This window comes from Eucalyptus grandis, chromosome 1 (genome assembly GCF_016545825.1).
Source record: "Eucalyptus grandis isolate ANBG69807.140 chromosome 1, ASM1654582v1, whole genome shotgun sequence".
NCBI lineage: Eukaryota > Viridiplantae > Streptophyta > Magnoliopsida > Myrtales > Myrtaceae > Eucalyptus > Eucalyptus grandis.
The window spans coordinates 32,489,606-32,508,451 of NC_052612.1; the positions used below are offsets into that span (position 1 = coordinate 32,489,606).

Sequence of the window (18,846 nt, forward strand, 5' to 3'; positions counted from 1 at the left end):
CTTAATACAAGAAATGGTTTAGGACGCACATGATAATTATTTTATTTTTTTTATTATCAAGAACAGGTTTGAAATAGAAAATCCGTTTGGTAACGTAATTTTATTTTTCTATTTTCGGGACAAATTTTTAGTTTAGAAATAAGTTTAGAACACAAATGAGAAGTGGAAATTTTCTATTATTCTATTTTCAAAATGAAAACAAAAATAAAAACCCTTCTAATTGATGAAGAAAATTTTTCTCTTCTCACCCTCTACCGCATCCTCCTCCGCTCTTTTTGCCACTACTCCTCTCCCTCCTCCCCTCCTCCTCCTCCTCCTCCTCCTCCTCCTCCTCCTTCCCTCTTTAGCTCCCACTGCTTAACATCGCTCCTTCACCTTCAGCTTTGTTGCGGAGGTTGCCACCAAATGCAGCCTTGGCATCGAGCCCCCTCTTTATGCCCTTCGCTGCGACAACTAGCCCCCCTCCTCCCGGCAATCCCAACGCCCTCATTGGCCCTCGCCTCACCCTCCACAATCTCATCTAGTCCCTTATCCGTGCTGGATAGGGGTGAGTTGTTCCAAATTTCACCTAAAATCTGAAACCTATACATTGGAATAGACATCTCATTTTCTATAATCTAAACTTACCATGCATATCCTAGAATCCGGAATCTACCCAATAACAAATTCCGGGTTTCACCGAGAATCTGAAACTTACACATTAATTGAATAATTGTAGTGAATATCACATTTAATAACCACTACTTATTGTTGCAATTCACTAACCATAATTTATATTTAGATACACAAATATATGAAATATTAACAAAGTAAAAGTTTTAGTAATAAAATGGAAACTCAAATTAGTAGTTCTATATTATATACTCATCATCGAATGCAATGAAATACTACAATATTGCGTGAACACATAAACCAAGAAAAAACAAAAACATACTCCAAATTCTATGATATAGGTTCCAATACCACTAACCTAGAACCTATTTGTAAACAAATTCCCCAACTTTTGAAATTTGGAACCTATTCAATCTGAAACATAATAGGTTCCCACATGTTCGATTCTTAAATTCTGAGTTCTACCTTGAACCCATGCTCATCTCTAGTGCTGCAGATCTTGATGCTCATCCTCCCCCCCCAACCAAACCAAAAAGAAAAAAAAAAACGGATCCTCATTTGCAACGCCATCGTCAATTCTATGCACCACTACAAGAGGTAAAATGACGCTATTGCCCTCTTCCACTTCTTCTTCAACTAGTCCAACATCGTCCCCAACATTGTCTCTTACAATAATTTGACCAACACCCATTGTAATATGGGAAACGTCGACACTGCTCTCAACGTCTACCGCCACATCCTAGCCCATGCCCCTTTTAATCCCTCTTTCGTCACTTATAAGCATCCTAAGGGTCTCATTATCGCCGGGAGGATAGAGGAAGGCATCGATCTTTTGCATTAGTTGTTGAATAACGGTCGTGGAGCTGATTCTTTGGTTTACAACAATTTGATTTCCAGTTTTCTCAACCCGGGAAATTCTGGACAGGGTGCAAGTTGTTCAATGAGCCTAAAGAGAGGGGTCTAGTCAATGATGGAGTTGGGAACGCTACATTCATGGATTGGTTCTTCAATTACGGCAAAGAGAAGGAAGCTGTGGAGTTGTATAAGTCTTTGCTCGAAAGAAATAGAAATTTGAAGTTGTTATTAAACGAATTTTTGTTCCTGAATGGAATCTTTGTGTCGTTATCAAACACATTTTCTATTTAAAAATATTTTATAAAATAGAAAAAAAAAAATCTATTTTTAATCAAAAATTGTTTCTAAAACAAAATGATTATCATTCACACCTTTAGTCAATGAAACCTCTGGGGTGATCATTTTAACGTGGCAGATTACTCCATTTTCATTCACAACGATGAGTTCTTGTCACAAGCTCCAGGACTTTCTCGATGCATGATCCTAGGACCGTCCTCATTTATTGTACCTTTTTTCTCACGCTGAAAGTGAAACAAAGGATCATATACTAATAATCATCAAAGGTCCTCACATCACGCATCGCATTAGGGCAAATCACATGCCCAAAGACAGATAAGGTTTCAAGATAGGGTTTCAGCTTCCTGCCCATATCAAAGCGCCAATGTCAACTCAAGCCATCATCTAGAACCTCTCTTTTCCGTCAGACTCCCTCGACCCACGATATGCGCGAGCTGCCGAGCTGCCTTTCCCCCCACCTGCAAGCGATAACGATGCAACGGGAGCTATTAAAAAAGGGTGTGACACAGGGCTGGGAATGATACGCAGAGAGTGTTGACTTCGGGCATCCAATCCAAACCCTCCACATAAAACCGCAATTCTGTAACAATCCAGTCTGGTGAAGGCGAGGAGTGGTCGTTGGGGCTAGCGGTATGGACAAAGAGCTGCTCTTGGTAGGCGTTTAGAATGGTGAATGGGGTAGAAATGAACCAAAATTTGTGAGATATATGAGGGAACTGGATTGATTCATGGAGGCACTTTTTAACACAACAGCAAGTTTTGCTTTGAAACTCCAAAATTAAGTAAGTCCAGACTAGAACACTACTAGGATGAATGACCTCCTAGTAAAGTGCCTGCCTATATGTCAAACTACAAAACCATAAGGCTCGGCATGAGACGGGCCATAGCGAACGATACCTTAAGTGGGTTAATTTAGGGATGTCACGATATTGTGTCAAAGTGGGATCCCCTCTAGTAGGTGTGCGGTTCAAGAACGAACCAAGTAGAAGCTGGTGGGTTTGTAATGAACTAATTCAATGAGGGCAAGGAGTATCGTCAAGGCCAAAGGGCCTAGATAAGAAGTGGCTTCTAGCAAGCTTCTAGAATGGCGAAGGGAGCAGGAACAAACCAAAATATACATCGAACAAGGCAAGAGCATATATATATAAATTAGAATTAACTCATGGAGGTGCCTTTTAACATAATAGCAAGTTTTCTTTGGAATTTTAAAGTTAAGTGAGCCCACATTACCCGGATAGGCGATCTCTTGAAAAAATGCATGCTTATGGGTGACCTCCCAAGAAAATGCATGCTTATATGCCAAAGGATAAAATTGTGAGACTTGGTATGGGACAAATCAAGGCAGATAATATTTTAAGTGAGTCAATTCAGGGATGTCACAAATTCGAATAGTTTGGCCCATGAAAAGTGGATATGCCAGAAGCATTGATTAGGTTGGCAGTTGGCAAGTGTTTGAGAGCCGGACCAGCAAGAACGAGAAGCTGCCTTTAGGGCAAGGCTGTATCTTTCTAGATAAAGCTGTGGCTTTTGGCTCATTTGACTAGTGTTATGTTGTTCTTTTAGGGCCTTCTGGAGGGAGAGATCTTGATGCCATCGTTGTCATTATTCAATCATTCACCTACTTATCTTAGTACTAATCGCTTCCGTAATCATGCCATTCGGGTGAGCTTGGGACCAATGGACATCCATCAATATTTAATGACAAAAGGGTAATGTTCGTGCACATTTAGATTGTTGTGTAAAAACTAGTGTGCTAGATAACGTGGCGGATGATCGTATGTGGTTTTCCAAACAAGCAACTCATGCTAATACCAACAAGATTCCTCAACCACCATGGGTTATGTTGGTTTTGAAATTCCACTTTATCAATTTTGATGAGAGTGGCATCAATTATGATGAGTGGTAGCGAATTTCGCTGTAAAAATGATGGGACGAAAAGATTAGAGAGGAATGACAACCTCTATGCCAAGATGCCAAGTAATGGCGAATCCCAAAATATCTTGACTAGGATTAGGGATGGTACGGAGATGTATAGTCTTATTTCTAGGGAGGTATGAAAATTCTTCATATGTCTATTTTCATAGAACATGGGTATATTTTAGTTGGTAGATTACACTAAGTGACCATAGTGACAGAGGCCCCGCTGATGACATGCACTGTTTAGCTTGTATAGAAAAAATCATCAATTGAGACAAACTATATCGACAACGAAACCGAACGATCGAACTCAAATGCAATCGCATCAAAGTTATAGAACCCCACCGCGCTGTGCAGACCTAGACAAGGCCGGCGAGACTAAAAAGAGCGAAAATGTGACTCCGTCGATGATACAAACCTCCCCAAAAAAGCAACCCATCATCAACCAACACAAGAACCCATCGCCAGCAGGAGAAACCTGGTCAACCTGTCCCAAAACAGTTTTGGCTTCTTGTATCGACCCCTCCCGCCAGAAACGACAGCAAGTCCTTTGCTGCTGCAACCGAGGTCAGACCAGACATCATGGTGGGCTTCTCCAAAAAGGGAGAAAGAAGAGAACAAAGAGTGACCCGAATGCATCTTTTTTCCTGATGTGTCTTTGAAACATGCAAAAGCAAGCGTGGACATCCATGCGATGGTGGGAAAAGCGCGACGCGTGTCCGTCCTAGATTCCGTGGAACGAGAAGCCCCAAAGGAAGTGCCGCAAAAAGGGACGGAAAGGAAAGCGAAGACTAAACGAGAGCATGCACGCTACTGGGGCACAGAGTCTGTAGCAGAGTGAAGTGAGCAGAGCATGTCTGGTGACTCCACGACACGTGTTGTGCCGTCAATTTGTCGTTTTGACTTCGAGATTGGTTTTTTGCCTTCCATTATTTGGGGCACTTCTTTTCGTGGCTGCGTACCCCCTTCGTACCGTTAGTGCTGTCTCCCTGAATCTATGTATAGGTCGTATCTAAAATGATAATCAAGAAAAAGAAAATAGTATCCCCCCCTGTTGTCCCTCGTGTGTATAATAGGACCCTATGCTAAAATAGTGACAAATATAAACATAATCTCATTGACGAAATGCCCAGAATTATTGAACCACTGTAGGATTCCAACTTCGATGTCATGTTGAACAATCATTTTTAGAGAAGATAATCAAATCAGTCCTAAATTTATCATACGGAAATCAATCCAATTATAAACATTTATGCAAAATTCAAATATAATCCTCCCAATTAATTTCTGTAAGAAATTACTTGCGCGGTGGACTAATTTTTGCTAGCCATGCCACGTGGCAGACTGTCGTGGGAAAAAGTGTTGGAAAAGTTCTAATTCTATTGCACTTATACCAATTTAGTTCTAAAATTTTTGATTTAGTGTCAATTCATTCATTCGGGCTAATTTTGGCTAAAAATTGTTAATAAGGACGTCGACCGGCTTACGTGGCACTGCCGATACTAACATGAATAATTTTTAATAAAAATTTTAATATAGATTTTTCTTCTTTTTTTCCCTTTTCTTCTTCCTTTTGCCAATGATCGCCCACGGGTGATGGCTAAGTGGGGTGGCCTTGCCTAGGCGAGGTTGCCATCACCCACCATCAAAGAGGCCTAGCAAGGCGAGGGCCAGCCTCGCCAAATCTAGCAAGGGGAGCCCTCACCCAACCAGGCCTCACAAATGGCGAGCAATAGCAACCTCGCCCAAGTGAGGCCAACCCCCTCGAGCATCACCTATGGCTAGTGGCTAATCCCCGACAAAAGGTGAAGAAAATGGGAAATTATCTAAAAATATTTAAAATTATTTAAAATTATCTAATCAGTGCTGGAGGTGCCACATAGGTTGACTAATATCTATTTCAACAATATCTAGCCAAAATTAGTCGGAAAGACTAAATTAGCACTAAGGTTTAGGACTTTCTAAGACTTTTCCCCACCATTGCGTCAGCCATTTTCTAGTGAAATTTGATTGAAATAATTACATTAGAATTATACATAAAGGTTTAGAGCTAAATTGGGGATTATAAAAAGTTTAGGAATGAATTACCATTTGCACAATAAGTCCAAGACTAATTGTATAATTACCCCATCATTCAAAAATGAAGCATAAGAGCCCATGATATAGTTGAATTCGAAGATCATGAAGCATTTTCCTTCTACAAGAAAAAAATATCAGTTATTGAATATATAAAATGGAGAAAATCCAATGAGTGCGGGTCCTCGAAGTGGCTTAGATCCCAACCCTAAGGGAGGCTATTTGTCGGTGAGTGGGTCTTTAACTGGAAAGCTTGTGGATGCGACCCTTTTGAATTTGGCATCAATAATAAGCATCCACTGTTAAGTAAAAAAATTCAAAAAAAAAAAAAAGGTATAAAATAAAGTGTGCTATTATTATCAGAAAAAAGCTAATAATATAAATATAAGATTTAGTACACGACATGTGGCAAGATAATGACAGCACTTGACAGAAACTATACTTTTCCGCCACTGATTATACGGCATCCTTTATGCTGCTTCAGTAAATTAGAGATCTCGATTCTTCTATAGAAGCGGAACGGCATGATAGAGCAGTGGAAGTAATTAGAAGCGAAAGTTCGATGTCGCGACATGCACACAACTCACCAAACAAACATCAAGGATTGACGGGACACCTCGAACTGAAATGATATGAACATATGGTTGAAAATTAGGAGTGTTGTTGATGCGCTAGTTGTCGTGGAAACCTACTCGAATGTTTTCAATGTGGCCATCATCTGCGTCATCGAGCATTTGTGCACTTGGAAAAAAGGAGGCCAAGTGAACACGACCGCAGCCTTTGTTTCTTCCGGTGCGTTCAGTTTGCCAGAAGAACAAGAAGCTTCTGTTTTCCTATGTTTTTGTGTGCTTACGATTTAAGGTCCGGTCTCGTCGCATCCTTCATCCTAGGAACGAAGCCATAGATTGTCGAAACCCGTGGCAACCCGATCTGATGAGGACGGTGAGTAATTGTTCCGATCAAGAAACTTCGGACAATCTTTCAAGAATGGTAAAAGAAATGAGGTGTATACTCCATATTAGACCTTAGACCGCTGATTAATGAGCGGGTGGCCCACTGAGTACAAGGGCAAATTGAATGGGTCCGCACAAGCAATTTTCTTTTTTCGGGTCCGAAGTACCCATCTCATCTATTCCAATCCAAATAATCTTATGTAAATGATTCGGCAAATCTTTAGACATGGATTGGTCTGGCTGAGGAAACACTTAGGCCTGCACTAGGTTCGACTAGCCCATTGGTCAAGAATATTCGACATCGTAACGCACTAACCAAGTTAAGTTGTGGGGATTGACGTGTGAATCTCGCTCAACCCCATGATGCGTGGTGCGTGGCACATCTGAATCCTTGATGCGCATTAGTTATGTTTCTCCGAGCTAAATATCAAAAGAATCATTCAGACTCAAATTGACAAGGTCAAGCCTCACGAAACGATAGTGCTGTCGAACAACTTGCATCAATGATCCAAGGTTTTTAAATGGTGCAAGAGCTGTCCGATACTGTATAACAATTTAACATTAAAAAAAAAAACTTGTGAACTGTACAGTATGGGCTTCACATGCAATTCATGGAGTACACCCAGATCCGCGACACTCGATGACCTTTAAATTAGTAGTTCTTGGACCACCACAATGCGATCTTATTGAAGAGCAAGAACCCTTCCAGAATCTTGAGAGATTAATTAAATCGCTAATTAAAGATTAGTGCTTGGTAATTAAACAAGATCTTTAGCTCTTAAAAAGACGAAAAGCTTAAAAGAAGCCAAAAGGATTCCTCTCACTTAATACCGAAGAAAAAAAAACCAACTCGGTGTGGCTCTTGAGAAATGCTTTGCCACATGTTCTAAAGGTTAAATTATTAAACAAAAATGCGATTTAGTATTTCATGAATGGATTTCAATATAAGATATTGTGAGGCCACGTCGATGGTTCTAAAACTATAAATTATTCGATGAATGTGCGATTTTTTCATATTAAAATGTTCTAATTGCATTAATTACTTTAATCCATTTGATAATTTTCTTTATTCCGAAGAAAGAGTGTGGAATCCCTCTCTAATTAATTAAGAGCATAAAGGGTTGGGGCCTTTTTAGGGTTTCGCACTCTCCCTTAGATCTTTTATTGCTTTAGAGGAAGCTTAAATTACTCGAAAGATTCTGTGAAGTTGCAAATCCGATTCTTGTGTCCACTTTCATTATAAGAAATGAAAAAGAGAGGAAAAAAGAAAGGATAAATTAAGATGGACTAGTAACAGTTGTTCCACAATGTGCGCACGCGAATTTCGCACGGACAATGGCAAAATGATTATATAATATTTATGGATACGTTGGTTTTAGTGCACTCAGCTTTTTCAAGAAAGTAGTCGATAGCGACCCGGATTTTCCTAGGGTTTCATAATACAAAAAAAACGTATCAACTTTTATTTATATTTGATTGGGTTGATATCATCAAAGACATTGAATTGATATATTTATGATAAATTTTTCTCAATTAGTTTCCGTTAAATTAGATTAATATGACGAAAAATTATAGCCTGATTATCTGTAAAAAAACAAAGAGTGATATCTAAATTGGTACATTCGTCAATTGTCATATTTCATTTAACACAATAATTTGACGGAAACGTTCGAAAATTAATAGATGATAAATTTATTATAAATATATTTATTTGTGAAATAAATTTGTCATAAATATACCAATTTAGGATTTTTCATGATATTAACCTAAAAAAATTAACTTTTTTTACTTTTTTTATATTTGGTTCACCCTAATTCCTCGTATATGAAGGATTTATACTTTGCCTATTGCCATGTGTTACGAACCTCCTTCGGATGTCCAATATGACAACCATGTCGAATTATTTTCCACCTACTAATCAAGATACATGTCCTTAAAACCTTTAGAGTACTAATTTTGAAAAAAATATTTGGTTGAATTATGCCAGCAATCCTGGAAAATCGGACATGATATTAAAATCTATCGATTTGACATTTAAATAATCGATTTGAAAATTATAGCATTCAACTAATCAATTTATGGCATTGAGACAAGCGTGATAACACACTTATGATGTCTTTTTCTCGTGTTCTTTTCTTTAAGGACCAGATACTTTTAATCCTCGACCTAATAAAAAAAAAAAAACCAAGATGGAGGGAGATGACCTTGGTACCTACCTGACATCCAAAGTGGGTTCAGCTCTGCACTGGGTGAAAAATATCTCCCATTAAAATATAGGAGAAAAGCATTTGAGAGGGAATATGCTTTTTGGCTCAACTCTCTCTTTCTCTCTCTCTCTGATTAAGACATTTATTGAACTGTTTCGTCGTTAAAGCTTTTCAGGCCCATGGCCCGTGAGTAATAAGGAGGCCTTATCTCACTCTGCAAGAATTGCTGGTTTGATGCTCTGTGTTTTACCCTTTTGTCTAAAGCTCAAAAGGGTCTGAACTATGGACATAAGCAAGTCCTTAAAAGACTTCATCATGTTTCAATATGGAGCTCGAAACTTTCAATATTTAAAGCAATTAGAGGGTATTTCCTCCTGGGAAGAAAAATATACAGAAGGAAAAATATATAGAAGGGACTTAAGAGGGTGCTTGGCATATGGGGACCGGTATATTAAAATAAAAAACACAGCCCTGTCAACCCATTAAGGTTATTTGGCAGGCAAAGCGGCCCCAATATAAAGGTGAAAACCTTCATACCAGACACCAAGGATCCTGGTAGTACCCAGTTCCAAGTAACTCTTTCATCTCATCCAATTTGAAGATTACCCATTAGCTTCCTTTTCTCTTTTTCTTCTTACAACACCCATTAAGTAGATCATCCACTAGTTAAATTAGTAATAACAAAAAGAGATGACCATAGGCTATCTTTTTCTCTCTTTTCAACTAATCATTTTGTTTTCATTTTCATTTTCCCCCCTGTTTGCTGAATTCTCTTTGACTATCCCCATGTTTTCAGGGGTCCAGGCCTTAGGACCATCATCTTTCGCTCCCCATGGGTTGGCATCGAGCTGATTGACACAATAGTGTAAACCACATGCTATCTTCCTAATGGTGTTTCTCCTGGGCTTGCCCTCTTACAAGAATGCCTAATTTCGCCCTGAAGTAAAGAGGGACCCAATTCTACTACCAAAACAAGCTTGCCTGCATAAATGTATGCATGTTGTCCAAGCCATTTCTGCACATTCAATGTACCCACGGATATGGCGAGTGGGTAAATGTGTATCTAGATTGTCTGATTTGTTTGGTTGTAGTCACTCGTAAAAGAATAGTTTATCATTCACACTGGCTGCAAAATAAATGCCTGCAGAACTATCAAAACATCACCCCTCATGTGGGACGCGGAACTTTGTCAGGCATAAGTTGATATATAAGCGGTCACTTCAGCTTCTGTCTTTTCGACTCGTTCTCTCACTTCCCGGCGAAGTGGCAGAAAGCTTGGAGAGCGAAAAGAATAAAAGCTCAAACGTACGTAGACTGTTACCGCATCAATACTAAATTCAAAAGTGCGTCTAATCAGTTTACATCAGCTTCGACAGGCTCCAACGAAACTCGTGTATCATGTCAAAAAGTATGTATGGCCAACAATATATGGAGGCATTCACTGAGAATCGACCTAATATGGTTTCTCCAGTTCTGCCCCTAGAACACCGAATGCAGAGCCAGTGCCCAAACCTCTGCCATTCGCGTGTCATGTTCACCATGTCATACAACAAGAAACCACAAAAAAAATCATTTGGGCTAGGACAGCTCTAGAATTGCTATGGCCTCCAAAAAACGAAAAAAACTGTCCTTCATATTTCATGTTAGACTTACAAAATCAAAACCTTTCTAACCTTGGTGTATAGCTTTCTTGATGTTCCGATTGAGAGAGCCTCCAGCAATTTCTACATCAGCTTCCTACGCTTCTTGATCAAAAGCACTACCTCTCATCCTCAGCTTTTTCATTAGTCTCCACCACCCTGCGCTCCTCATCTTCTGGAACATTCTCATTCTCCCTAACTTCTCTTCACCATTGCTTTCATCAGCCTTAGCATGTAACCTTCTCAGGTTCTGTTATCACTTGAAGGAGTTCTATAGGTATAGCAGCAGGGTCCAGCTCCCGGCACCCATTGGGAGCATTCGCAGCTTCTTGGCCAGTGAGCATATGATGAGGAACTTGATGAGAGAAGCTGTACATCTCTTCTTTCGGGACCCACTTCGTTTCCTTTGGATCCATGTGCCGACGAAACACTGTCCTGAAACCAGCAACCTTTATTAGAGGAGCAACACACACACCTTGTTCCTCATTATAGTCCTCAAGAACTTCCACCACATCGTACTTGTGCCTAATTTCATCTGGCGTATCCTCATTCCAGTCAGAGGACCAGTTCCTGTAAAGAGCCCAGATTTCCCCTTTCGTAGGAACTATGCGTATGACCCCCCGTAAACCTTTCGTCCAGACTACCCTATGTGAAAATGCATTTAAGGCTGTACTAATTTCAGGCCTGCCAACCCGAAAATCACCGCAAGTTTTTGTGAAACCAGACCCCATCCAGTCAAGGGGGCCAAACTCGTCACTGTTTTTCGAGTTGAGCCAACTGATCTGTATCTTAAATGGCTTCCGAGAGATAACTTTCTGGATTCTAGCATAGAATCGAGGCATCCCGTCATCATCATCATATGAGGCCCATACATGGTCAACTTCAAAGGAACTTTCACTACGGTCCAAATCAAAATTGTGAAAATCAGAATCTGGAACATTGATTGACAAGGGAGCAAAAGCCTCACCATTCCTTGTATCTACATGAGTGCCGTCCTGTTTTCCTTTGACCTCAGGCATCCCTTTCCTCTCTTTTGCGTGTTCAACCCTTTTATCTGGTTTATTTGCTTTAATTGCAGGGGACCACTCTTTCAGTTTCTTCCGGATCTCAGCCCGGGCCTTCTCCATCAACATATGTCGCGTTTCTGGATTCGACAACTCTCTCTCAGAGTGCATCTTGTTTTTTCCAGAAAAATAGTACATTCTATCCATCTCGTTCGCTACAGAACCCCCAAAGCCATGGGACTGATGGTCATCCATTCTTCTTTTCTTCGATGGATTTTCTCCTTTATGGATAAATTCCTCCCTCCTAAAAAAGTTACTTCTCTCACTTTCAGAAGCTACCTGATGGTGAACCCTACTCGTACCTTGAGTGGCAGTAGAAGCCGATACTCCAGAAGCAGATTTGTTACTCCCACCAGCACGATACTTGGAGTTCTGTTGTGTCTGGTCATGAGGCAAGTTTGATGACTTAAAAACGTGTGCAGGCGGTGCCTTCTCCACTGCAAAAAAAGCCTGATGACAATTTGGGCAAAGGAGATTGTGGTTGAGATATATCCTGAGATATTCGTAGTGGGTCTTGCATCTACTGCAAATAGTCCAAAATGTATCAGCTTTCCGATTAGAAGGTACAGAAGTCGCGTTCCCCCGAGTACTCGTATGTTGCGTCTTCGCATTCGAACCAATGTTATCAAAATAGGTCCCATTTCGATGGGATGCCGCTGATGGATAAGTGCTGGTACCGGGAGTTTTCTGGTCGGAAACTCGTGAATTCCTCCTTTGGTTGTAGGCCTGTCTTTTAGATTTATCTGATAATAGACTCCATGCTTCCGAAACCAGCTTAAATGCACCATCGGCACCTAAAGACTTGTTTTTGTCGGGGTGCAGCATAAGTGCAAGTTTCCGATACTGCTTCCTGATCAGTTCATCATTATCCCAAGGGTTCACACCCAGAATGCCATACCAGTCTGCCTCACCACTTATCTTATTTTCTGCACATAAATGAACATCGAAAATAGTCAACATCTGAGTAAGGCCTTCAAGTCCAGGATATAAACTCTGAGCCTTCAGAGCAAATCTTTTTGCACCAGCATAATCCCTTTCCATGAACTTTCTATCAGCAATGTCTTTAGCCCTGACTGCATCATCTTTATTACACTCCATCAGTCTGCTCAGAGTCTTGATAATTGCTCTCTCTTGCTGCACTATTCTCTCTGATTTTACCTACACAAGAAGTTACTACGTACTACAATGGAAGAATGATCTTCTTTGAACCATGTCTCTTTTTTACTCCAAGAACAAAGGCAGTAACATCCTCAATTCAAGACCTGACCAAGAGGAAAAAAAGCTATCAACATGAGCACGTCTTTAATTGAGGGAGAGAGAACATTCACATGGATTACAGCCTTTACATGCAGTCAACACCTGTCCAAGGCCTGTTCACAAAAAATGGAGCTGGTCTTCAACCACTTGGATGTGCATGTCTTTTAGTGATATGTTCTATGTTTCTAAACGACATGCCCGTCACTTCACATGAATGAGGAAATGCAAACAACAAACACCAAGGAAAGGAGAAAAGCACAAGTGCATATCTAATCATTTAGTGAGGTTTATGTGAGAAGCATATTCGATCCAAGCAACAAGCAATCTCCACATGCTTTATTTTCAATTCTTGAGATTACAGAATGAAGACGCAAATTTTCACGAACCCCACTTGGAAGACCTTTCCAATTCATGAACTAGTATTTGGGCTGAGCGATTTTCGTTACAGGGAAAAAGAAAAATCTCCCATGGACGGGCGGGATTTCCTACTGAGCAGATGCCATAACCATGAAAAACAGGGGAGATCTAACTTCAAGAGGAAAGAAAAATGAATCAAAATTGACGAATCGAGACTACAACAAGGGGAAGACATGCGCAAAGAGCACGTATCGCTCGATAATTTCACCGATGAAAGAATGGTCCAGATACAAATGAACAGAACATCCACAGCAACAGCAACAACAACACGGACATCGACAGCAACGAAAATTGACTTGAAGAAGAGCCAGTCTCATGTGGGCAAAGATAATTCATGGCGAGTCAAACCCACGTCAGCAATTTCCCCAGCGAGAAAGGTGCATGAACTTTCGCGAACGAAATCTAACGCCCCGCGACCCGTCCCAGATCCAACCCAACAACGAACTCAAGACGGACCAAAACCTCGCCGCAAACATAAAGCAACATCGCAATCTCCGTAACCAAGAACTTCAAGACGCTACACGAGCACTCGATTCCCCGGGATTCCGCAGAATCCGACTCCCGGCCGACAGCGAACCCAACATTTCTCTCTCTTTCTCTCTCTCCCTCCCCGCCGAAACCCAGTAAAGCGCGGAAGCTCCGGGCGCAAATCACGACTCGGAGACGAGTAAAGATGGAAGCTTTGGAGGTTGCAGCAGTTACCCATTATCGCGGAGGTCGCTGTGCACGAGGGGAATTTGAATCTGAGGCCACCAGCATCAGCGCCTGCAGTGATCCATACAATGCCTGCTGGTCAGACCAAGCGCAAGCACATGGAAAAGAAAAGTGGTGTACTCAATGGCATATGAAAAAGGGAGAGAGAGAGAGAGGAGGAGGAGGGTGGGGGGGTGGTACGAGTATGGTTAGTATTTTACTCAATCTCTTGGTTAAGCTGGCCATCACTGTTCATGTGTGAGGCCATGGGATGCTTAACCATGGTTAATTTTTAACCTTTGATGAGTATTACAGATTTGGAGGTTTTTTTTTTTTTTTTTTTAGTCCGATTTCAAAACCGCATATCTTTAAATGCATTCATCACTTGGAATTTTATATGCGAAATTTTATCGATACAGATCAGTAACGAAAGATTGCTCACAAAATATATCGACACGATCAAATTCTGCGTCAAAAAGCTTACTACGAAATGTACTGTATTGAGCTCAAATTAGTTTTTTTGGCTTAAGTCTTACTAATTTCATAATCTTATGAATTCTTGAAATGTGACTTTAAATCTTACCTATATATAATTAATGGAAATTTATAATCAATTATAGTGATATAATATCTTGGGTGTAAGATTCAAGGCAAATTGTCATATGATATTCATGAAAAGTTCAAAGGAATGTAAATTGAATTGGATTGTTCAACATCTTGTCATATAAATTTTCAAGTCTAAGTCAAACGCTAATCAACTTCATAGAATGATCCAAACTTTATATTCTCATATGGTCTTTAACTTTGAGTGTGATTGATTACTTGAGTATCAAAGCTATATCAATACCCGACAAATTCTAAAAGGTTGCAAAGGTCTCACGAGCATGGACTAGTCCTAGACTGAATCTGAACTCCCACGATCATGAAGTGGCTCTTGAGTAGAACTGAACTTGAAGCTCATCCATTGTACAGCGACAAAGGTTGTGCATGTGAACCCAATCCTAGACCAAATCAAAACTCCCACAATCAAGAGATGTTTCTTTAGACTTGAACAGGTATTTAAATTGCTCCGTTTATCGGAATCAACCCCAAATGTAAAATAGGGTAATAATAAACCTCCGGGGGTCCTAACAGGGTTTCTTGCCCTTTCCCCGAGCCTAATTCGGGCTCTACTTCCCCACCGTTGGGGTGGGCGTGCATCCTGGAAATGAAGGCAGCCGGTTAGGGGTTCTTGAGTAGAATCGAACCCGAAGCTCATCCCATTATAGTGATGTCAACTGGCTAGTATATTAGCGGTAGCTTTTGCCATCAATCGTGTTTCAACAAGATTTCTGGGACATGCCACACCCTCAAAAGTCATTTTCTTTGTCTCAACTCTCCCTAGATGTCAAAATCGGTTTGATCCATAAAAAATCAAGCCACTAAAGTACGGCGAGTTGTTTAAAAAGAAAAAAAAAAGGTACGATGAGTTGGCTTTCATCTTTTTCTAATCCAAATATTCTTTGGCAGAGTAATGATAATATCATGTTAGGAATTATAGAATTAAACCATGAATCATGAAGATAGTGACAATCCAACAACCCTGGGTAATATTGCAAAGTCCAGGTAGAATAGATAATCGAATAACTTCTAGGGTTCATGGACACCGAAAATTTCGAGTTTTCTCATCGGGAATAGGTCATCGCAAGTGCAATGATTGTTACTTGACATGATTTGTGTTTTTCTTGAGATTTTTCGGCGATTGGGATAGACCATGAAAAACTTGTTTTTTAAGTTTTAAGTGACTAAGGCACTGACATTGACAATTAGATTGTGAATGTATTTGATTATGCAGGACTTTGCAGTTCCACTGCCTTATATATTGTGATGATCCTGTCAAATGGAAGATGGGACTTAGGTCGAAGATTGAAGCCCCGAAAAGGATTGATTATGATGAGGAGGAGAGATTCGAACATCTAAACGCTTTTTTGGCATTTGCAAATTCTTCGTGAGCTAGATTGGCGATGGCATTTTTAGATGTTGCTATTTATAGGTAAGTGTCAACAACATTCACCAAGTAATGTAAGTTAAGAGTAAATCTTGATTATTATTATTTTTTTCATTCTATACATGTCCTTAGGCATGTCGATTACAACATATCATTTTGAACATGAATTAGAAATCCTTCACAAAAGGTAGAAGAATTCCTTATACATAAATTATTGCTTCAAAATGACCACAATTAAGTTAATAGCCACCAATTACGTATACACGGCTTAAGAAGAAACTTATATATTGGGTCATTAAGTAGGATTCGTTGGCAGGAAAAGTTGTATATAATCACATAAATGCGAAATACGGATATAATAACTTATTGGATTATGAGAATGAGATAGTCAAATGTCATAGAAAAAGTCAAAAATCAAGAGAAAGAAAATAAAAAAAGAAGTGGTAGGTGTGAGATTCCTAAAAGTAGTTGTATGGACTTTGTTCTTATTTAGAATTTGGTCATCTAAAGATTTCTTCATACTGAATTCAAAGGACAGTCTGCATCAACTTTAAAAGTAGTATGATAACAGGTCATGATATAATCATTTTGGTTACCATATCATAATGTCAGAAGCTAACAATAGAGTCACATGCGCTGAGCCTAAATTAATTTTGATGATTACAAAACCTTTCTCAAAATCGAGTAGTTCATTAATCTGATTATAATGTGGAGTTTGTTACATCGATTTTATACGGGTTTTGTGAGTTTCGAAAGTTGTGGTGAAGTGAGTCCGTGCAGAGTTGAATGCCCAACCATGATTAGTTTAGATGTCCGACATTGAAGCAGTCTTGCCCGAAAGTCTGAAGGGAGAGTCAGATGCCCGGCTTGCGACTCTTTTGGACGTGATCATGTGTCTCTAACCTTTCAGATGCTCATAAGTTGAACCATTTTTGACACTCAATTTCGATCGTGCAACTTTCGTGCTCGAGGGTCCAACTTTGCGTCCGATCAAAAAATTAACAATTTAAAGTGTGATTTTTTTTTTTTTTTTTGGTCGAAACAATTTAAAGTGTGATGGCTTTCTATAATTAAGACTCCTTGTAGTCTTGCAAATCAAAATCATCAAGAGAACTGATTTGTACCGACAGAATCAAAAGTAGGAGAGTTGATCAACCATTATATCTAAGTTGTCAAGAAGAGTTGCGGTCGACAACTCGTCTTTGTACAAATTTTTTATTACGGAAGTAAGTGTAACTCGCGATCGGGCTTAGAGAGTGTGTTAAACGCTCAATACAATAATAAAAATGAAACACATAATTTTAGGTTGCGTTTGGGAGAGTTTTGAGAAATACCTTTGCATATAAATGCAAAAGGACTTTAGGGTAAAAGGATTTTGACGAAATGCAAACAATGTTCAAACGAACATATTTGCTTTAGATTCGGGTTTCGTAAAGCAATTTTTTTGAAAAAAAAAAGAAAGAAAGAAGGGAAAATGCAAAGATCAAAGAAACACAACTATGAAGCAACTAGAGCCAACGACCTAGGGGTCACCTTGCCTAGGCTACGTGACCCCAAGTGTCGTCTCGTGACCTCAATCAATGGCTACCAATATTAGATCTGAGTTCGCGCGGACATGCGATACCGATTAAATTTGTATAGAAAAATGAGGGTGGGGTTAAAACTAAAATTTAGATTAGTGAGGACAAAGTTGGAAAATAAAATTCATTAACCTTGTAAGCAGCATTCCGTAAATGCCAAACGCCAATCTGGGTGATACTTGTGTTGGGTTAAGAGCGTTTGGAACTGCTAGTTTTGCCTCATTGCCATTCCTTTATGGGCTCAATGGCCTTCGGCCTGTGTAAAGTATCGACCAAAAAAAAAAAAAAATCCGTGTCAAGTTAAAAGATGTACAAATTGAATTGCTCACTCGACTACTTCTACCTTATTTTAATATATTTTCATGCAGCAATTACAGATTGAAAAAAAACAAAGCACAACACAACACGGCCACAGTTACATCAAACAGATACTACATGTTTCAAGTCTAAGCAGCACCGTGATCAATCTAAGACGGTCCAAAAGACACTCCATCAAAGTCAATTTGGTGCATCAATGAAATAAAAAAAGATGCGGGGATCTGTAGTTTTACTTAATTCACTTGGACTATAAAGACCAACTTGGAATACGTTAATTTGAAATGAGTCCAATATAGTACGGCACGTTACCAGAATAATTTTGTTCAAAGCTTTCGAAACATTATGCATATATATATTACTGATAATGAGAAAAGAATGGTTTTCTAAAACCAGATTTAAACCATGAATAGATAACGATAACCCAACCAATTCAAAATTATAATGCCAAAGTCTTCTGGCCAAGATTCTTTTTTTCAAAATTAAACTAGAAGAAGTGATAACCCAAGCTCAACTGCTGTAAACTTCTAGTTTCCTTTTTCCGCTAGAAGTCCTCTCCCCACGCTCATCCTTTTTAAGATTCAATTCGAGAGGAAGTCACTTTAACGTACGGAAGAGAGGAACTTGGTCGAAGATTGAAGGATTAACATAATTTGAATTTTGATGAGGAGAAGAGATTGGAACATTTGAATGCTCTAGTATCACATAAATTATATCATTTCGTCGTCAACTGAAAATGGAATTGTACAATGTACTCTAGTTGAAAAAATAAGATAGTTCCGACGTTAATTCAAAATCTAAATGCTCTGATACCACATAAATCATCTTTTATCATTGCCAACCGAATACAAAATGTACAAATTAGGCTTCTTCTTTCTCTTTGGAAACATAGATTTAATACCATGAATGGGTAACAATTATCCATAGCGACAATGCCAAAGTCTAGCCATAATCCAAGAAAGTAAGTTTCGAGATT

At 39.4% G+C, this 18,846-nt stretch overlaps 1 protein-coding gene across 2 annotated transcripts; it reads right to left on the minus strand.

Moving 5' to 3' along the window:
* Positions 1–10,223: 10,223 nt before the first annotated feature.
* Positions 10,224–14,167, minus strand: LOC104437996. Of its 2 annotated transcripts, none has more exons than XM_010051054.3 (2): positions 13,998–14,167; positions 10,224–12,883 (listed from the first exon to the last, which is right to left on the minus strand). In XM_010051054.3, the coding sequence occupies exon 2, from the start codon at positions 12,717–12,719 to the stop codon at positions 10,785–10,787; it is 1,935 nt and encodes a 644-aa protein (XP_010049356.2). In that variant the 5' UTR covers positions 12,720–12,883; positions 13,998–14,167; the 3' UTR covers positions 10,224–10,784. The 2 variants fall into 2 exon arrangements, with proteins under 2 accessions (XP_010049356.2, XP_039168949.1); XM_039313015.1 differs by having other exon boundaries at positions 10,224–12,991.
* Positions 14,168–18,846: the final 4,679 nt, after the last annotated feature.